Source organism: Athene cunicularia (genome assembly GCF_003259725.1).
Source record: "Athene cunicularia isolate RWA chromosome 1 unlocalized genomic scaffold, athCun1 chr1_part2, whole genome shotgun sequence".
In the NCBI taxonomy this organism is placed as follows: Eukaryota; Metazoa; Chordata; class Aves; order Strigiformes; family Strigidae; genus Athene; species Athene cunicularia.
In genome coordinates, this window is record NW_020799092.1 from 76644360 (window position 1) to 76662403 (window position 18044).

General features: G+C 40.1%; 1 protein-coding gene across 2 annotated transcripts in view; it reads left to right on the top strand.

Moving 5' to 3' along the window:
- The window catches only part of USP6NL (USP6 N-terminal like), a 123665-nt gene that overhangs the window by 31895 nt on the left and 73726 nt on the right, over positions 1-18044 (top strand). The window contains exon 1 of one of the 2 annotated variants that reach the window (XM_026868243.1): positions 14057-14340. The exons of the other annotated variant lie outside the window; for it this stretch is intronic. Coding sequence (XP_026724044.1) covers positions 14283-14340 — 58 coding nt within the window. The 5' untranslated portion in view covers positions 14057-14282. Of the gene's footprint in view, positions 1-14056; positions 14341-18044 lie in introns of those variants that run through there. 2 annotated transcript variants of the gene reach the window in all.

Below are 18044 nucleotides of genomic sequence, written 5' to 3' on the forward strand. Positions count from 1 at the left end.
AATGAGCAAATATGGTTAGGCAAATCAAAGGGTAACTGGTGGTGCTGGAGCCTATGCTGTGTATTTAACGTAACGGCAGCTTATAGACTGTGTCCGCGTCAGCAAGTAGCATGGCACTGTAGTAATAGATGTAGAGAGGAAAACTGAGGGTCTGACATCCCTCTGTGTTTCAGCAGGTTTTTCAGGCTAGATCAAACCGTGGCCTTATTCTCTGGGTGGAACATAATTTAGAATTGGGAGCACATCTTGCAGATAGTTTAATCTGGAAGGAATCCAGTTTTGCATACGTCCATGTTGCTTCCCAGCGCAAACTGAAGAACAGTAAATAGGGATGCTCTGGGGATTGGCTCCAAAAGCACACTCCCAATCTAAACCAAAATGCTACTTATAGAATTGCAGAAGAACTAGTAAGGTTGATATTTCAAGGGCAGAAAGGGGATCAGGAGATTATGCATTAATGTATTGAAGACTGACATTTATGACTTGTGTTTGTATATGCTCTGCCTCTCAAGATAAGGTGCTAAATGCATGGGAAAGTTTCAGGTTGGCCACTGTATTGGGCTTACATGGCAAGGTTTTGGTAGCAGGGGCTGCAGAGGTGGCCTGTGCGAGACGAGGCCAGGGGCTGCCTACTGTGTTGGACACAGCCAGTTCCAGTTTGCTCCAAAACAGAAACACCATTGGCCAAAGCTGGGCTCTGTAGTGAAGCTGCTGACATCTCTCTTACACTTAAGAAATTATAACAGATGTAGTGCAGTAGTTTTGAGAGAGAAGAGTGAGAAAAATGTGTAGAAATCAACTCTACAGGCACCAAGGTCAGTGAAGGGGAAGGAGATGCAAGAGGTTCCTTTGCAACCCTGCAGCTCATTCAGGACCATGGTGGAATCACAGAATCATAGAACAGTTTGAGTTGGAAGGCACATTAAGACCATCTAGTCCCAACCCCCCTGCCATGGGCAGGGACACCTTACCCTAAAACCAGGTTGTTCAAAGCCCCGTCCAGCCTGGCCTTGAACCCTTCCAGGGAGGGGGCAGCCACAGCTTCTCTGGAAAACCTGTTCCTGTGTCTCACCACCCTCAGTAAAGAATTTCTTCCTAATATCTAATCCAAATCTACCCTCTTTCAGTTTAGAACTGTTACCCCTCATCCTATCCCTACACTCACTGCTAAAGAGTCCCTCCCCATCTTTCCTGTAGCCCCTTTAAGTACTGGGAGGCCACTATAAGGTCTCCCCAGAGTCTTCTCCAGGCTGAACACCCCCAACTCTCTCAGCCTGTCCTCACAGGGGGGTGCTCCAGACCCCTGATCATCCTCGTGGCTTCCTCTGGACCCGCTGCAGCAGGTCCATGTCCTTCTGATGTTGGAGATCCCAGAGCTGGACCCAGCACTGCAGGGGGGTGTCTCACAAGAGTGGAGTAGAGGGGGAGGATCCACTCCCTCGCCCTGCTGGCCACACTTCTCTTGATGCAGGCCAGGACACGGTTGGCTTTCTGGGCTGTGAGAGCACAGTGCTGGCTCAGTCAGTTTTCCATCCACCCATACCCCCAAGCCCTTCTCCTTGGGGCTGCTCTCAACCCATTCCCCACCCAGCCTGTATTTGTGCTTGGGATTGCCCGGACCCACCTGCAGGACCTTGCACTTGGAGCAGGCACCCACCCTGCAGCCTGTGGAGGACCCGCAGGGGAGCAGGTAGATGTGCCCTGAAAGAAGCTGTGGCCTGTGGAGAGCCCGTGCTGGAGCAGGCTCCTGGCAGGAGCTCTAGCCCCTGGGGAGGAGCCCACACAGGAGCAGGTTTTCTGGCAGGAACAGCAGCTCGTGGGCAGGACCCGCACTGGAACAGTTCGTGAAGGATTGTATCCTGTGAGAGGGGCCCCATGCTGAAGTGCGGGGAAGAGCGTGAGGAAGAAGGAGCAGCGATGACAAACTGTTATGGACTGACCATAAACCCCATTCCCCATCCCCCTGTGCCCTCCAGGCTGGGAAGTAGATAGAAAAATCGTGACCAAAGGAGTGAAGTTGACCCTGGGAAGAAGTCTTTCTTTGCTTCTCACCTTCCTACTCTAATTGCCAATGAATTAATTTCCCCAAGCCAAGTCAGTTTTGCTCATGAAGGTAGTTGGTAAGCAATCTCCCTGTCTGTCTCGACCAATGAGCTTTTTCATCCTATTTTAGGAGGAGTAAGGGCAACTCAGTGGGCACCGGGCAGCCAGCCAAGGGTAACAGCTATGCCAGGATGCGGACAAACTGACAGCGTGTGTTCCCGCAAGTTTCCTCCAGCCCAAGTTCCCTTAAGCTGCCAGTGATGGTAGCATGAGCTCATTCAGCAGTTTTGTTTTTCTTGTTGGGGATTACAGTGCACTCACGTGATCCTGTTTACCAGCACAGCACAGAGCAGTAACTTCCAGCAGAGCTGAAGACAAAGAGCAATAACACGTTCAACAAGCATTGTAAATCCTGGATAGGATGTCTGAATGATGTCCTCCTACATTTTTCTTTATGCTCTCTTAATATACTACTAGATATAATCTGTCCATGTTAAAAAAATGAATAAGCTTGTCCAAAAAACCCATCTTCTTAACATTCCCAACTACCAATCTCTAGTAATTGGTTTTGAAACAGTATTTATTGGTATGCCAGTGGATTTTTTTTTGTGTGTGTGTGCAATTTTAGCTAGTAAGTGTTAGAACTACTGAAGTAATTACTGTCATTAGGAAAACTCAACAAATTATCTCTCTTACATCCTAGCTACAGAAATGGCGTAATATGGAAAGCTTGTAGAAGGGATAATCTAATTAGGATTAATGGGAATACACTTGAATGTGAAGTGGATTTGGGGGGACAGGTGGACAAGGGACACACAACATTTACTTGACATATCTTAAACGTTCCTGCCGCTGTAGAATTGTTATTTAATAGTGATTTGTTTTGGGCTTTGTTTATTTGAGTAAGCTGCCTGTCTTGACTATTTGTGATTTCTTTTTAATTTAAAACAGCTTTTTGCAGTATTTTGTATGTGCTTCCCCTCTCCAACCTGTTTTTGCCTGCCTTTTATCTGTCATGCAGCTTTCATTGAGTCCATAGATTTCTTATTAGTGGGAAAACAGTTGTTTCCAATTAAGAACTAAAAAAAAAATAACTCTTTCAGCTTCAGATTTGAGAATAATTAATTTTCATACAAAGATGTTACAAAATTGCTGTAACATGAAAACTATTCCAGTTCTCTTTTATTACTTTGACTGTTGAATATTTTTTTTCCTCCACAATTAAAACATCATCAGATGAGTTTGTTTCCAAATCATTCTTCTTCATTCTGAGACAAATCTGAAAAGTCTTTCAGTTCAAATTTGGTCTAAATTCTGTAGCCCCATGTGAAAGGCTGTACCTGTTCATAAGTTTATACAAACAGAATACCAGGCTTGAATTTAAAATACTGATCATTTGATCTATCGGGGAACTGCTTGTAGTTGGAGTAGTAATGGCATACGAATTTCTCTGAGAAATATTTACTTCTGAGGTCTAAGAATGTGAAAATTGTCTTGCTCGCGCTGAAGTGGCCACACAGCAATTGGATCTGGCAGTCAGACCAGCACAGTAGTTTATAAATATGGTAGTTCTCTATTTGTATGATACCCTTATTGATCAACTTGGAGCCACCTAAAAGGCAGTTATAACGTTTTAAAAACGAAATCAATTTAGAGTCACCTTATTCATATCCTTTTCCTGCTGATAAGCTTTTTCACAGGTCTCAGTTGTGTGGGCTTTGGAGAATAGTTGTGCTTTTCTCTCTGCTTATGTGTTTTTTGTTTTTTTGTTTTGTTTTGTTTTTGTCATTCATAAAGTTACTTATAGTTCAATGGAGCCCTTTACACTAACTTCTGGCACAGCCTTGTGTATCCTGTTTCTTCTCCATCTTTCTACGTCTGTGCAGTTGTTCTGGCTCCATATTCCAAACGAAATTTCCATGAGTTTGCCTTTAGGCTTTTGATTTTATTTTTTTTCAATTCAGCACTGTTTGTGTATGCAGACAGATAGAAACTACTGCTGATCTTATGTACAGGTGCGAAGGATGAACAGGTGCAAGGCAGTGGGAAAATTGGTACTCAGATCTGATGGAATTAGTTGTATAACAAGGCAGTAGAAACTTAGAGCAGCTCAATAATTTTTTCATTTATTTAATTCTTGGGTTGCTCATACATTTGTGCATGAAAATACCTATGATGCAAGGTATAGTTTTAAAATCCCTTTCTGTTGGCTTTAAGTCCCTTACCCCTTACTGTTTATGACCCCTGTATGCTTTAACTTCACAGATAATTATATTCTGGCAGTTTTGTACATCGTCCTCTTAAAATACCATTCCCTAAATAACACATCACTCTCCAGTCCCCCACCCCCCCTTTTCATATTGTTCGCATTTGTACTTTTCCTTAGGTTTGACTTGTAAATCGTCAGTCTTCGGCTGTTCTAGTCTCAGAGGGTGTTATATTGCCAGAAAGCAATTATACAGGTCATTGCCTCTTTCCAGTGTGTTGTGTGTCAGGGTACAGGTTGCAGTGACTGGAGCTAAGCCACGTCAGTTAGGCTGTACTTCCATCAGCTGCTATAGCCATGTGTTGCAGCCTTCACTTGCATCCACAGCCTCTGAACAGATTGACACCTCTCAAAACAGCAGTAGCCTTTCATTACATTCCCACTGAAGATTTTTGATTTATTAAATCCATATATTTGTCTTGCACTTTCACTTAAACTCCTTGAAGGTCTGTCTGTTTTTCTGAAAAAAACGTGACTTAGTTTGTGTTGGAGCCTGTGATTCAGTGAAACGCCACCTCAACTCAACAGCACCTGAAGAATAATGGCTGTTTGTGATAGTGTTTTAATCAGAGAGAGAACTTCCCCCAGGACGTGCATCTGACTCATTTTTCAGAGAAACCTGTCAACAGCGTGTGTCTGAAGTGGCTTGAATGTTACCCTGGGATTAAACAGCCTGTTGTACGTCAGGTACAAAGTACTCTCTGAGGCTTTTGTTTTTCTACATTTTTATAGCACACATTATCGCACTAATGTGAAGTGTTGGTCCCTATTGTTAATTTTTAGGTTTCATGTGCTTTTCCAAAACAGCAGGTGTTGGCAAATGAAGAGTATCTGTGAGTAATTTTATAGTGTTTAGTAGTTACACCCCTTGTTTTTTCTATGCCGGTGAAGAAAGTGAGGTAGGAAAAGAGGAAGAAAAGTGAGAAGAATTTCTAGGCTAAGTACAGTGAAGTTTTTACTGATGGCTAACACACATCAAAGGTTGTTGTCTTTAGTGTGGATTATATTAAAATAAATTTAAGTCAAAAATTATCTTTCTTTTCTTCCAGCCTTAGGATAGGCCAAGTCTCTGTAAATTCTTTCAAGAACTTGCTGTCATAACAAGATGTGTTCTGTTAACCAATTTCAGAAAATACTCTAGAACAGGAGAAACATTTGATAATTTTTACTCACAGTCAGACAGTGATGGCAGATGTCAACTGTATGTTTTGCTAAAGAGGGAAGAGTTGATGAAAAGCTATTGTATTTTCATCATTTGAAGGCACTGGAGTGATAACTCTTAATCCTTCCAAAATGCAGTAACTGAAGCAACACTTGTTATGTTCAACCTCTTCATTTCCTATCTTATTGCTAGACCTTTTGGGATTACCTTTGCAGAGGTGATTCCTTGGTTTATTGCATTACTGTTCCTTGTTTCAGGGAGATGTTATGTTTATAGTAACATGAGAAATGCAAAGTTGGGTTTTTAATTTGCATTGAAGAAATGTCTTTGGTAAGGTAAGAGGGAACCAAAGTTCATAATCAAGATACGTTTTCCCCTCGGAAGTTAGTTTGGGTTTAACTTCAGTGATGAAAATTTCAGACTTGAACTTGCTCAGCTTTATGTGAAGCTGATGAATTTTAGAATGTGTTGCACCTCATAGGAAGGTTTTCTGTCTGAGCACTGTGGTTAGATCTGTAAGTCATAAAGAGAGTTTAAAGGCAATTTAGGCGTACCAAGTGCTTTGAGAAGTAAGTTTTCTCTCTGCAGTTGTTGGTTGTAGTTAATGCTCAAAGCTATCTTGTGAAGAGTTGGGCTCAGATGTTTTGTTGATGTCTGGATAATCAGTCAGCCCTGTTGCTCCTGGTCTGTCCGACCTGCACGAATGAAAACTTCAACCCTCCCTAAAATTCTGAATATCCCCTTTGCTTGTATACAAGCACAGTGCAGACAGTGGATGGAGCTGTTTAAATCTCAGTTTGTGAGTACGGACGCGCTGTTCCCCTTGCTCTCTAATAAAGAGGACAGCTTGTGTCTGCCTTGCTTTGGGAGGATTCTGCAGTTAGCCTGCTTCTACAAGCTTACAGGATGCTTGTTTGCTGGATGCAGTTCCATGGGCTCAACCAAGTCTTGACTATTACTCTGGATTTGGATTCTGTAAGGCATATGAAATTTGCAGAGGCTGACAGCAATCTGTTTGGAATGGAGTAGGTTATTGAGCAGGACTGAAATCCATAAAAGGCTTTATTTGATTCTAGAGCTAATCCTTGTAATTTGAAATAGGTGTTACCAAAACATTGTGTCAGTGTTTAGATTAGACGAAGTAAGTTTTCTTCTGTGTCCCGAGTTCAGAAATGCTTTTTAGCTGTTTCAGGTCATTTTCTGCTGAGATACAAGAATCTATGACAAATGGTCAGATTTTTCTGGATTTTTTTGTTTTGTTTTTGTTTGGGTTTTTTTGTTGCTTTTTAGTAGAGTGTAGTGGTAAAAAAAGAATGGATCTTCATTAGCATGTTTACTGCATCATTGACTTCATCATTAACAAATAAATGGATTTTTTGCTTGATGCCTGTGCACAAGGCCTAGACTAGAATTAACCTTGTGTTTGTCTTGTAAGAGAAACTTCTTAGGGTCTTTACAGCATGTGCTTTTAGCTCTTCATCTTGCATCAGTACTGAAATGAAAGTATTGATTTTGAGAGAAGTAGCATTGAAAACTTGATGGTAAGCCAGTAAAAAGAAAGTATTAATGGTATATCTGTTAATGCACTGATTACTGAAGTCATTGTTTCTGTGCCATAGCAGAATATATAATTGTCATCTTATATGAACACCGGATATTTGTAAAACATACTCAGAGTAACCAAAGAATGAACCAAATTGTACCTCTCACTGTGATCTCTTACTTGAAGGAGATGGGTAACCTCTGTGGAGAATTCAGTTCTAATTAACCTGTGTTATCCTTTAAAATCAAATATTCAAACAAATGCCTTTTCACTTTTGTTTTGTGGTCCTATACTACTTCAGCTTTGTGCTTGCCTCTCACTAATAATGGTATCTCAGTGTTGTCTGTGCTTAACTGATGGCTCCCATCTCCCTAGCAGAGGGTGGGGAAAAAACACCTCAGACTTTTTTGACAGACAATTCTAAGTTTTATGGTTAGATTAAATCTAAATACTAACTAGATGTTACATCTAGCAAAAATTAACTGAAATAAAGGTGATGGATGTAGTGGAGCCAGAAGGTTTATCTTACTGGTACAGCATTTTGTGGATAAGCAGCCACAAAGTTTGAGGGATTGATTATTTTTTCAAAATTTTTTTTTTCTTTGTGATGTTTTAACCAAACTCTGGAGTTGTTTTATATTAATAAATGTTTTAGCTGATGCAAAATAAATTTTTGGGAAAAAAAAAAATATTGTGCTGGTATTGCTAAATACCAGTATAAATGTAACCTGATTTCAACTTCAGGGGTGTGCCGCTGGGCTTTATTGCAGCCACTCTGCTGTGTTTTCCCTCAGCTTGAGCCTGGAACCCAAAGAACATAGGACAGCTTTTGAGGCCTTAATTCCTGTTTCGCATGGGAAATGCCATGGCTGTTTACTTTGTTTTGTTTAATAGTTTGCAATCAGTGAAACTGAAAACAACAGAACTTTCTTGTCTATCTCTAACTTCCTTTTTTCCTAGCAAGGATGAAGAAACTGATAGTATTTTCTTCTCCAGTTTCTGCTGCTGCTCAACAGACTTGTTTACCCTTCATTTGGCTGTCTCTTATTCCTCCTGCCCTTCCTATACCACTTTATAAACATGAAAAAACATCAATATAGTGCTGCATGGCACTAAAGATAATTTCAAATGTTGTGAGGGGATTTCAGTCTTTTTTTTTTTTTTTTTCCCTCTCCCAAATTTTATTTTAGTTTTTAGTAACATGAATGACAGATATTTGAAGTAGCTGATTACTCAGATTTTTCAAAACAACTCTACTTCATGCTGTATAGACATGACTGATATTATAAGCAGGCAGGTATCTACATTTGCCTTGATGTCTTTTTGTGGACTTACCCAAACTTATCCTAGAGTCACCAAGAGTAGGTTTAATGTCATAGGAGTTTCTTGGTGCCATTCAGACTTTTCATAGGATTTACTTAGAGGATCCTATTTGTACTTAGGGTATTACTGCAGTTAAAGTGTTTATCTGCTCAAAGATGAATAGCTCAGAGACAGTCACTGAAGAAAGCTGTTCAGCTACAGTGAACAGAGCTATAGCATGTAACTCAGTGTTTTTTTTTTTTTTTTTTTTTTTTTTTTTTTCTTTTGTGGGAACGCTTTTAATATGTTAAGATTATAATTAAAGTTGACTATGGAAGGGGCTTGCAGCTCCTCTGTGACTGATCCTGCCATTACTGGTCCTGCCTTCAGTATGATGTGTGGATCACAACAGCCTGTCTGGGAGCCTGTAGTAACTAGCGTAATGTGTTTTTGCTGGACAAAGCAAGAAATGCTTTTTTCATCCTGCCAGAACTTCTGCAATATTTAAGATTTTATTTTCCTGATGCATATCGGGGTGAAACTGAGTTTAAAATATCAAATCCTAAGGTGCCCCCGTGCAGAGGCTGTACCCAGATAGGCAGAACACTCACTCGGCATCTGGGAGACTCAAGTTGGAGGTCTGAACAGAGGCTGAAGTCTGGTTTTGGGGAAGGGCTAATATCTGGGTATCTCATGTTGTCTCTTCCAGGAGAAAGCAGAAAAATGAAAGAGGGGCGGTATCTTTGTAGCTGGTAACTGAAGGCAAGTACTGCCAGCAACTGCTCCTCTGTTGCTTGTTTGTGAACGCTTCCCTTCCCGTCCCACGCAAGGTGCAGCAGCCTCTTTAACTGAGCAAGAACAGTGTCAGCCGTTAAGTAATAGCTTGTGGTCACTGGGCAGGTCGAGGGGAATTTCTTCTTCCCCAGTGATGCTGGTAAAGTTTTACTCCTGCCACCTTGAGTCAGTGCTGGTGTTTTTCTGAGCTGTCTTGGAGCTTTTTAGTTTCATGATCTGGCAGAGTAACATCTACTACAAAAACAAACCCTCCTTTTCTTCCTGTTTTAATCAGTTAAATTGACTGTGTAATTAAATGATGAGTTGGTCTGTGTGTATGTCAGTGTTCAAAGGTTATGTAGAGGAATAAACCCTTTTATTTTAGACAGTAAAATGATACAAATATAGATGAAGCTTTTGTAACTAGGGAACTTGTGTAACTTCTCTAGCTCTAGCAAAGAAATAAAACAACTTCCTCAAAAGTGAAAAGCCCCTTTCAAAAACTTCTTTCAGGGCATGCATGAGCGTTGTTTTGGTGATGCTTTAAGCTGGGAATAGACTTCACATCATTAATGCTGAATTTAAAAATATAATTATTGTTTGCTCCATTAATTTTGACTAATGCTGAGATAAAAATGATTAATCGGGAGACAACATAATTAGTGCAGTGTGGCATCTGACTACTTAAATACAAGTCTGATAATGTGGGAAGCATAACTCCTCTTACGAAATGATCTGGCTTGTGTCAGAATCTAAAATGCTAGAACCATTTTACTGTTAAAATTGATACTGCAAATCTTAGTGTGAAAACATTCACAGTCTACTACTAATGAACATGTACAATACAGGAAATCTGAAATCATGTCAGAATTTCAGATAATTATTTTAAAATGTTCTTTAGCTTTATTCTGCTGGGAAAAAAATATTTTTATATGGCATCCTGAAGTATGGCATTGGGAAAATGAAGAGGAAATTTACTGCAGAGGACTATTACGTTCAATCTTGCTGAAAGATCGGTTTGCTTGTATGTTTAGTAGCCTGCCAGGGTTAAAAGTATGAGTAGCATCAGTGTTCAGAAGGGATACTTCAGTGTTCAAAGGTCTCTGGGGACTGCAGATAACAATGTACTTTTAAAGGACAAGGGATTGAAAAATGGCATTTTCAGATAAATTTGCTTATAAAGTCATAACCAATACGTAAAAAGATTCTAGTGTGGAAGAGGATGACTTGACTTACATTAGGTTGAGGGTAAAATTCCTGAAATATTCCCGTTTTTTATCTGCTAATACTGCTTCTGTGGTCAAGTGTCTGATTTTACCATATAACACAGCAACTGATTTGCAGCATATTTTATTAAGGCATTAGTTGTAAAGGCTAGGACTAGTACTGGGAAAGGTCATGGATTTCAAGGGAAGTGTGGGAGTCATACTTATGGGCTGTAGATGAAACAGATTACATGTTACAGTGGGATCAGTTCTACCCACAGTAGGAGTTCCAGGAAATTTAATCTTTGGTGGAAGACTGTAAAATGATTTCCATGTAGGAGAAAACCTCCTGTGTTTTTCCATGAAGACTGTATCGTTGTTGTTTCTTTGCTGCTGGGTTATAATGTGTTGCAGAAACAAGGCTTTCTCTATCTCCTTGAACAGTAAGAATGCAAATCTGCTCTGATCACCACTTGAACAGCTGTTTGTAGTGCTGACATTACTTAAGTCAGCATAGAGTCTACATCTACTTAAAGATGAAATGTATAGGTGAATGAACACTTAGTAATGGTCATAATGCTGCCCTTTCATAGCAGTAAGGAATGAGGAAAAATACTAATAAACTCGTGAAAAGGCCACATGCCAACTACACCCTTGGGAAGAAGGAGAACAAAGGATGACTTAAGTTTAGGTATAAGACATTAGCTAGTTGTTGCACAAGTCAGACAAGTCTTTACATACTGGCAAGCCCCAAATTATACCCAGCCCAAGTCTTTACATTTAAGCCTATTAAGAGTTGCCATAAATGTTTTGGGTTGTGTTGACAGAATCCTGGGTAAAAGGGTGGGCTGTGTGTTGTGGGTTTTTTCTCTTTCTTTCAAGAAAGGAGCATTGTTCAAAATTGGGTTTACTCTTTTCAGTGTAGCTTGTCACAAATTAGCAATTATGGTTTCTTCTGGCTTTGCAACTGATTATGTTAACCTTCAACAAATTAATTATCTTCTGGCTCATGACTGCACACACAACACTTTGTAAAATGGAATTACAGTAGAATGCTGCCAGTTTTTGTCACTCTACTTTGTAACCCTTGTGGTAACATTCATAGGGCTTAATAGTGAGGTGATGACATGAGCGTTTGAAGTGCAGCTATCAGCTGGGTTAGTTGTAGGCATACCTCATGGAGATGATTTAATTTTAAGGTGTACTTATTCGTGTGAAACACATTAAAAAAAATGCGAATCAAAACTAAATAAATGGCCAAGTTGTGTTTTATTAGATGTTATTTTTCTGGTTTATTGCTGGTTTATTCTGAGTTTTGTTCCTTCAGTGCTGTATTAGCTAATGCATATTAGCGAGGTTGTGTTATTAAGAATGAAGTCATAGACATATTTCAATAACTGATTAATATTAGTAGAGTTCCTGTAAGTCCTTTAGTCAATTGCTGCTTATAAGCGAGATAGTAGTTGATTTAAATTCTTTGTAATAATTTGAATTTCATGTTTTGACACAGGCTTCCTCTGTAAAATATTGCTTACTGTGGCTGCATTGGTTTCCCTGATCTTGATTTGAATCCTTTGGGGATAATTTAAAAATTGCTTTGAGATAGTTTTTAACAGCAGTTCATTCTACTAATTTCCAAAGTGACCATTTTCCACTGGTGACTGTGCAGCGTCTCATAGGGGATGTTGCAGAACTGCAAATACTCTGCTGTAGTAAAACTTAATTTTTCATTAAGATGAGAATTCAGCCATGTTTCTTTAGAGAGATAAATCCTTACTTTCATATTTTCCACCCATTACTCCTCATGCAGTAAAACTACAAGTTCTACTCTGAAGAAATGCTGGTTAGTAAGAGGGGGAGGGGTGCATGTGTTTTGCAGGTGCTGTTAGAATGTGTTTTCTTTCTGATGCAGAGCATAGTGGGATATATTGATTTTTACAAATAGTTTTACTCCAAGATCAGCTTTTTTTTTTTTTTTTCTTCCAAATAGAGAAAAATTTCAATTAAGTGAAAATCTTCCCTTTTCTCGGAGTCTTTACTTGAAAACATCCACAAAAATAGACATGCTAAACTTGAAAACCAGTTAAGAAAAATATGTGTAATGTAGCTCTTAACTTATTGCTGCCTGAGGTAGTGTGTGGTAGAGGAGTACCTGTGATATTAAAAAGCAAGTTGTTTTCAGGTGGTGAAGGTATCTGTTAAGCTGGAACGAGTGCTTGTGTTCATTGCGTGTGAATTCTTTATGTCTTCCCCACAAATATGCTGTCAGATAAGGAAACAGAAAGCTGTTTTTACAAAACCAGTTCAGTACTTCTATCGTGAGAAGAATGGAAGATTTTTGTGTAGCAAGAAGATTACTACTGTGTGCGTACAAATGTCAGCAGAAAGAAAATGGTGCTTTGGAGGGAAATATGCCTAGTGGTAGATATCCCACTAGCTCAGTCTAAACTCATACTGAATCTATAGACTAAACTATTGACACCTGGGTTTGGATAGGATCCATGAGTAGTAACCAGTGGTAAAGACAAAGGAGCTGTTGCTCATCTCTAGGTTCAGTGCTCTGCCAGACAATTATGGGGGGGAAGAATAAAACAATTGAAGGAACTTTTTTTTTATTTTCAGTCCTTTGGGGAAAAAAAAGAATAGTCCAACACACTTGATCAGCTCTCCTGTTCTCAGCACTTTAACACTTTTCAGGGTGCAAGGAAACCACAGAATGGTTGAGGTTGGAAGGGACATCTGGAGGTCACCTGGTCCAAACCCCCTGCTCAAGCAGGGCCACCTACAGCCAGCTGCCCTGGACAGCTTTTGAGTGTCTCCAAGGGTGGAGACTCCAAAACCTCCCTGAATAACCTGTGCCGGTGCTCGGTCACCCTCACAGTGACAAAGTATTTCCTTATGTTCAGAGGGAACCTCCTGTGTTTCAGATTGTGCCCATTGCCTCTGGTCCTGTCATTGGGCACCACTAAAAAGAGCCCAGCTCTGTTGTTCTCGCTTTACTTCTCTTCAGATAATTGTGTCTATTGATAAGATTTTCCTGAGTGTGCTCTTCTCCAGGCTGAACAGTCCCACTGATCATCTTTTTGCTGGCTTCACAAAGAGCTGGAAGTTCACTCAAATTTTCCAGCCTGATCTGGTAGCATGTGTGCTCTGATTTGCTTAGGTTAAGAAATGGAATTGGTTGGCTCCTGGCTGTAAGAATCACATAGCAGCTTCCACAAGTAAGGACTAATATTTATGCAGGACAGTATCTTAGTGTGTGTGTGTGTGTCTTTGAATATTTGGCATGGAAATTTGTTTTTCAGGTTTTGAGGATGCAGATGAATTCTACCAATATTAAATCTTCAGTTTTTATACTTTCATCAGTGAAAAAGTTCTTGTCAACTCTTGACATCCTAGGTATTTCAGGTCCCCAAGATATCCTGAACAACAAAGGAGTTTTAAACAGAAAATATGTAAAAGCTCCATCCTGTAAGTAGAGAATGCCAAACAGTTACAGAAATCTAAACTGTATTTTTAGAGTTACTTAATTTCATGGTTTCTTAAGTAATAAGCCAGAAATAGGGCACTTCAAGCTCCATTTCTAGTAAGTTCTTTAACTAAGATGCTTTTCATGCAGCACTTGGTAAATACCAGTAAGAATTCTTAACCAAGAGCGTAACAGTGATGTGTTACAGGAGCTGTGTCCTCTGAGGCTGTTTGTTCAAATTCTCTTGTTTATTATTAGCTGGAACGCAGGGCTGTGGGCTGCGGTGGAGAACACTAGCATGGTGCCTGCATGACACTTCTTACTAACAAATGGCATCTTTGTTTGAATATCTGCAGCTCGTGTAACTGTAGAGGGGTCATGTCATGAAAAAGAAGGAGCACGTGTCAAGTGGCTCAGTTTTGTGGAGCAAATGCTGCAAGTGGAGGAGGAGAACTTTCCCCCATTCATTTTTGATAACGTGATTTATAATATGGTCTAGAAACAGACAGATTTACTTCATGAAGACTAAAACAGAGCTTTACAAGGACTGGGCAGAAAATCACAATCTAAAGACTGGTAAAATGTCATTTTATTTTATGTACTGGTCTTTAATTATTTATATCCTGTGCTGTTTTACTTATTTCAGATTAGTGATAACTCTGAGTTTTAAATACTTTATACTATTAAGGTAGATAATTATGTTTAATGGTGGAAGAAATCTAGCTCAGTTAACTTCTGGAAATACTGTTTTCCCAAGGAAGTGTTGCTATGTAAAAGGGATTGCATTTCTAACTATTTCACTTTATGTTAAAAGCTCTCTTTTCTGCTTGAAGAGAAAAATAAAGTATAATAAATGATGCTTAATCCTTTTTCTTTAGAGCAGGTTTAGTATCTATGTGCAGGTATTTACCAAGATTTTTCCTTTGGAACATCGTCTACCCTCAAGAAAATACTATTAAGTGTGTGTCATGGCTTTTATTTAATTGTTTGTGGGGATGGTTTGGAAGGAAAATAAACAGCCTGGGTATTAAAGGGACTTTCTGATATGACCAGAGACTTACAAAATGCTCTGTTTATTGCTCTGATATGTGCTTTGAATGTGTAGATGCGTAGCAGCTGGTGGTAGTGCCTGCAGACAGGAATTTGTGCAAGTGCAGCTCTTTGTGCAGTGGAATGTGTAATGTGCAAACAAGCAAGAATTTGGGTGAAGTAATGGAAAACAAATTAGCATGTTCCAAGTCTTTTGGGCTTTTTAGACAGCTCTGCAGTTGAGGAAGCAGTGATGATGGGTCAAAGAACAAAAAAGGATGAAATATTCTTTTCGGAATTTGGGATAAGATTATACAGGATGCTGTTAGTATACTGATCCTCAGCCCCATGGAAAGAAGCATTACTTCTGGTCAACAGCCAGCTGAATGTGAGCTGGCAATGTGCCCAGGTGGCCAAGAAGGCCAATGACATCCTGGCTTGTGTCAGCAACAGCGTGGCCAGCAGGGACAGGGAAGGGATTGTCCCGTTGTACTCAGCACTGGTGAGGCTGCACCTTGAATACCTTGTTCAGTTTTGGGCCCCGCACTGCAAGAAAGACATTCAGGTGCTGGTGCGTGTCCAGAGAAAAGCAACAAAGCTGGTGAAGGTTCTAGAGCACGAGTGTTACGGGGAGTGCCTGAGGAAACCGGGGTTGATTAGTCTGGAGACAAGGAGGCTCAGGGGAGACCTTATTGCTCTCTACAACTGCCTGAAAGGAGGCTGTAGTGAGATGGGGTCTGATCTCATTCCCCAGGTAACAGGAAACAGCCTCAAAGTGCACCAGGGGAGGTTTAGACTGGATATTAAGAAAAACATCTTCACTGACAGGGTTGTCAAGCACTGGAACAGGCTGCCCAGGGTAGGGGTTGAGTTACCATCCCTGGACATGTTTAAGAGATGTGTAGATGTAGAACATGGGGATATGGTTTAAGTGGTAAAAATGGCAGTGTTAGGTTCGTGGTTTTTCTCGATGGTCTTAAAGGTCTTTCCTGACCAAAATAATTTTATGATTCTATTTAAATTTATGGCACATCTGTAAGAGGCTATTTATTATGCTGCTGATAAGTGTAAGCACTATAATGTACCCTGTACCTGCACACTCCTTTGATACACATAAAGAACACGTTGAGGCTCTTGGTGGTTCTTATTTTGTGCTCCCTTGATGAGGGAGCTAGCAGTCCCCTGCTTTTACCTTCTCCAGCTGAGGTGCTGCATCTAACTAGCCATTTTTGGGCTCTTTCAGGGAGAATATCGCTGGTGAGTTTGAGTCACGCCAAAGATCATTCCCATAAGTCTTACGACTACTTTTGCATGGCCTAGAGATGCATGCGCAGTGGATTGGAGACAAAAATCCCTTTTTAAAATGCTGTGCCTTACTGTTTTGCAGTTCTGTAGCTGAACAGGATTAGAAGCCATGCAGGATTAGTCAGAGTTCAAACTAAAGGTACTTAGTAAACCTTGAAGAGCAGCAGCTTTTTTTCTTGTGGGAACGACAAGAGTTTTACTGTCTCCTGGCAATTCCTTACTCAGCAGCAGCAGCTCGGTTCTGTCAGGCCATGAGATGAAAACCACGAGTAACTGTAGGCTGTTGGTGTTAGTCACCCCATCCAGGAGCAGCCGAGCTGCTGCCAGGCTGTCACATCACAAGCTGTTCTGCTGCTCCTTGGCCGCTGGAAACTCAAGGGGTAGTGCTACCAGTTCCCCTGCCTTTATTTTGGAAAACTGAGTTATTGCTGGGGCTGCAAGAAGGATCCTCAGTGTTTAGCTTGCTAATTTAAATTAATAGAAAAATACATTCTTGCCAATTTTACTTTTTCCTCTATTTGCCTTTCCCCACACCCCCTTAAAAGATGTATTTTAGGTGGGTGGATCAAAAGTGTCTGAAGGTGCCGACATCCACAGCTACTGTTTTTCCCTGTGAAACAGAAGGGGGAGGATGGCACGAAGGCAAGAGTAAGGCAGGATTATTTATTTTTTAGTTGGATTGGATCTGTCAAACTAGCTCTGTATCAGTACCTGGTTTCTTGCAAAAATGTCTATCCTTGAGAAAATTTTGACTAATAGTCAGAATTTTGTTTCTATATCTATTTGTAGGGCATATCCTTATTTTCTCTTTAACAGTGTTTGTTTTTATTTGGATCTGTTGTTTTTCTGTTAAATGTCACTTACAGCAGTTGGTCCTTTCCAGTTAGTCTTGCATTCATTATAGAGCAGAACATTTCATATTTTTTGTTTGCATTATGCCTGTTGATATTATTAGTTCTTCTTCGCCTAAATTTATTGCACTTGCCATTCATCCTTTGTACTGGGAGAATTGAGAATTCTGGAAAAGTAAACTGTTCTCCCCAATATTCTTTGCAAGCTGCAAGATACTTAGAATCGCAGGTGCTTAGTAGGAAGTGAGAGTTTCCATTTAGTTTTTATGTTTTTGTAGGAAGCCTGTTTGTTGTGAGTTTTAGGAATTTATTTTAATTTAGTGTGAAGTTTTTCAATTTTTAGATCAATTGACTGAACTGGACAGGGGTTTTGAAATTTTAAAAAACTTCCAGCTTTAAAAATGTTCAGTGCGATTTATGATGCGCACCTAGCAGGGTAACACCCAGAATTTATATGTGCATTTGTTGCTATTAAGTAATGCTGGCATCTCCAGATCACTTATTTTCTCTCTCAGAAAATAAGTACTGGAGACTAATTAGGATTGTGTCCTTGTGCAGGACTAGTTTAATTTTTTGCCTGTGCCACTTACATTTCTCACCACTTTCTGTTCCTGAAGAAATTGTGTCTCTTTCAAGTCTTTGATAATTGGTGATAAATGGTGAGGTAAGGAGAGACTCTTATTAGAGTGACAAAGGAAGAAAGCTTGTACTGATCCTAGGCAGTGCTTTCCTCTCATTTTGCAGGGCTGATGGCAGCCCTTGGGTGTCTAATTTAGCAGGACTGACTTCAGCAGTTTAAAGTCAGGGAGCTGCAAAATTAGACCAATTGTAGTGCCATCCTTAAATATCCTTTTGAAAGTTTAAATCCAGCAGGTTACAAGTCATCTCAGGATAATCTGATTTCCATGTGTAGCAGGAAAGTAGTAATCTGACTGTTATGCCTGTCTTTTTTCATGTCATCATAGATTGGGATTTTTCTGTTTGATTTTCTGACAGTTTAGTGTGACAGAGTGCTGAGAGAAAAATACTCTCTGCTGGGGAGTGTTATGTGTATCAAGCTAACTGTTCAGAAGATTTCGCCGCCGCCCCCCCCCC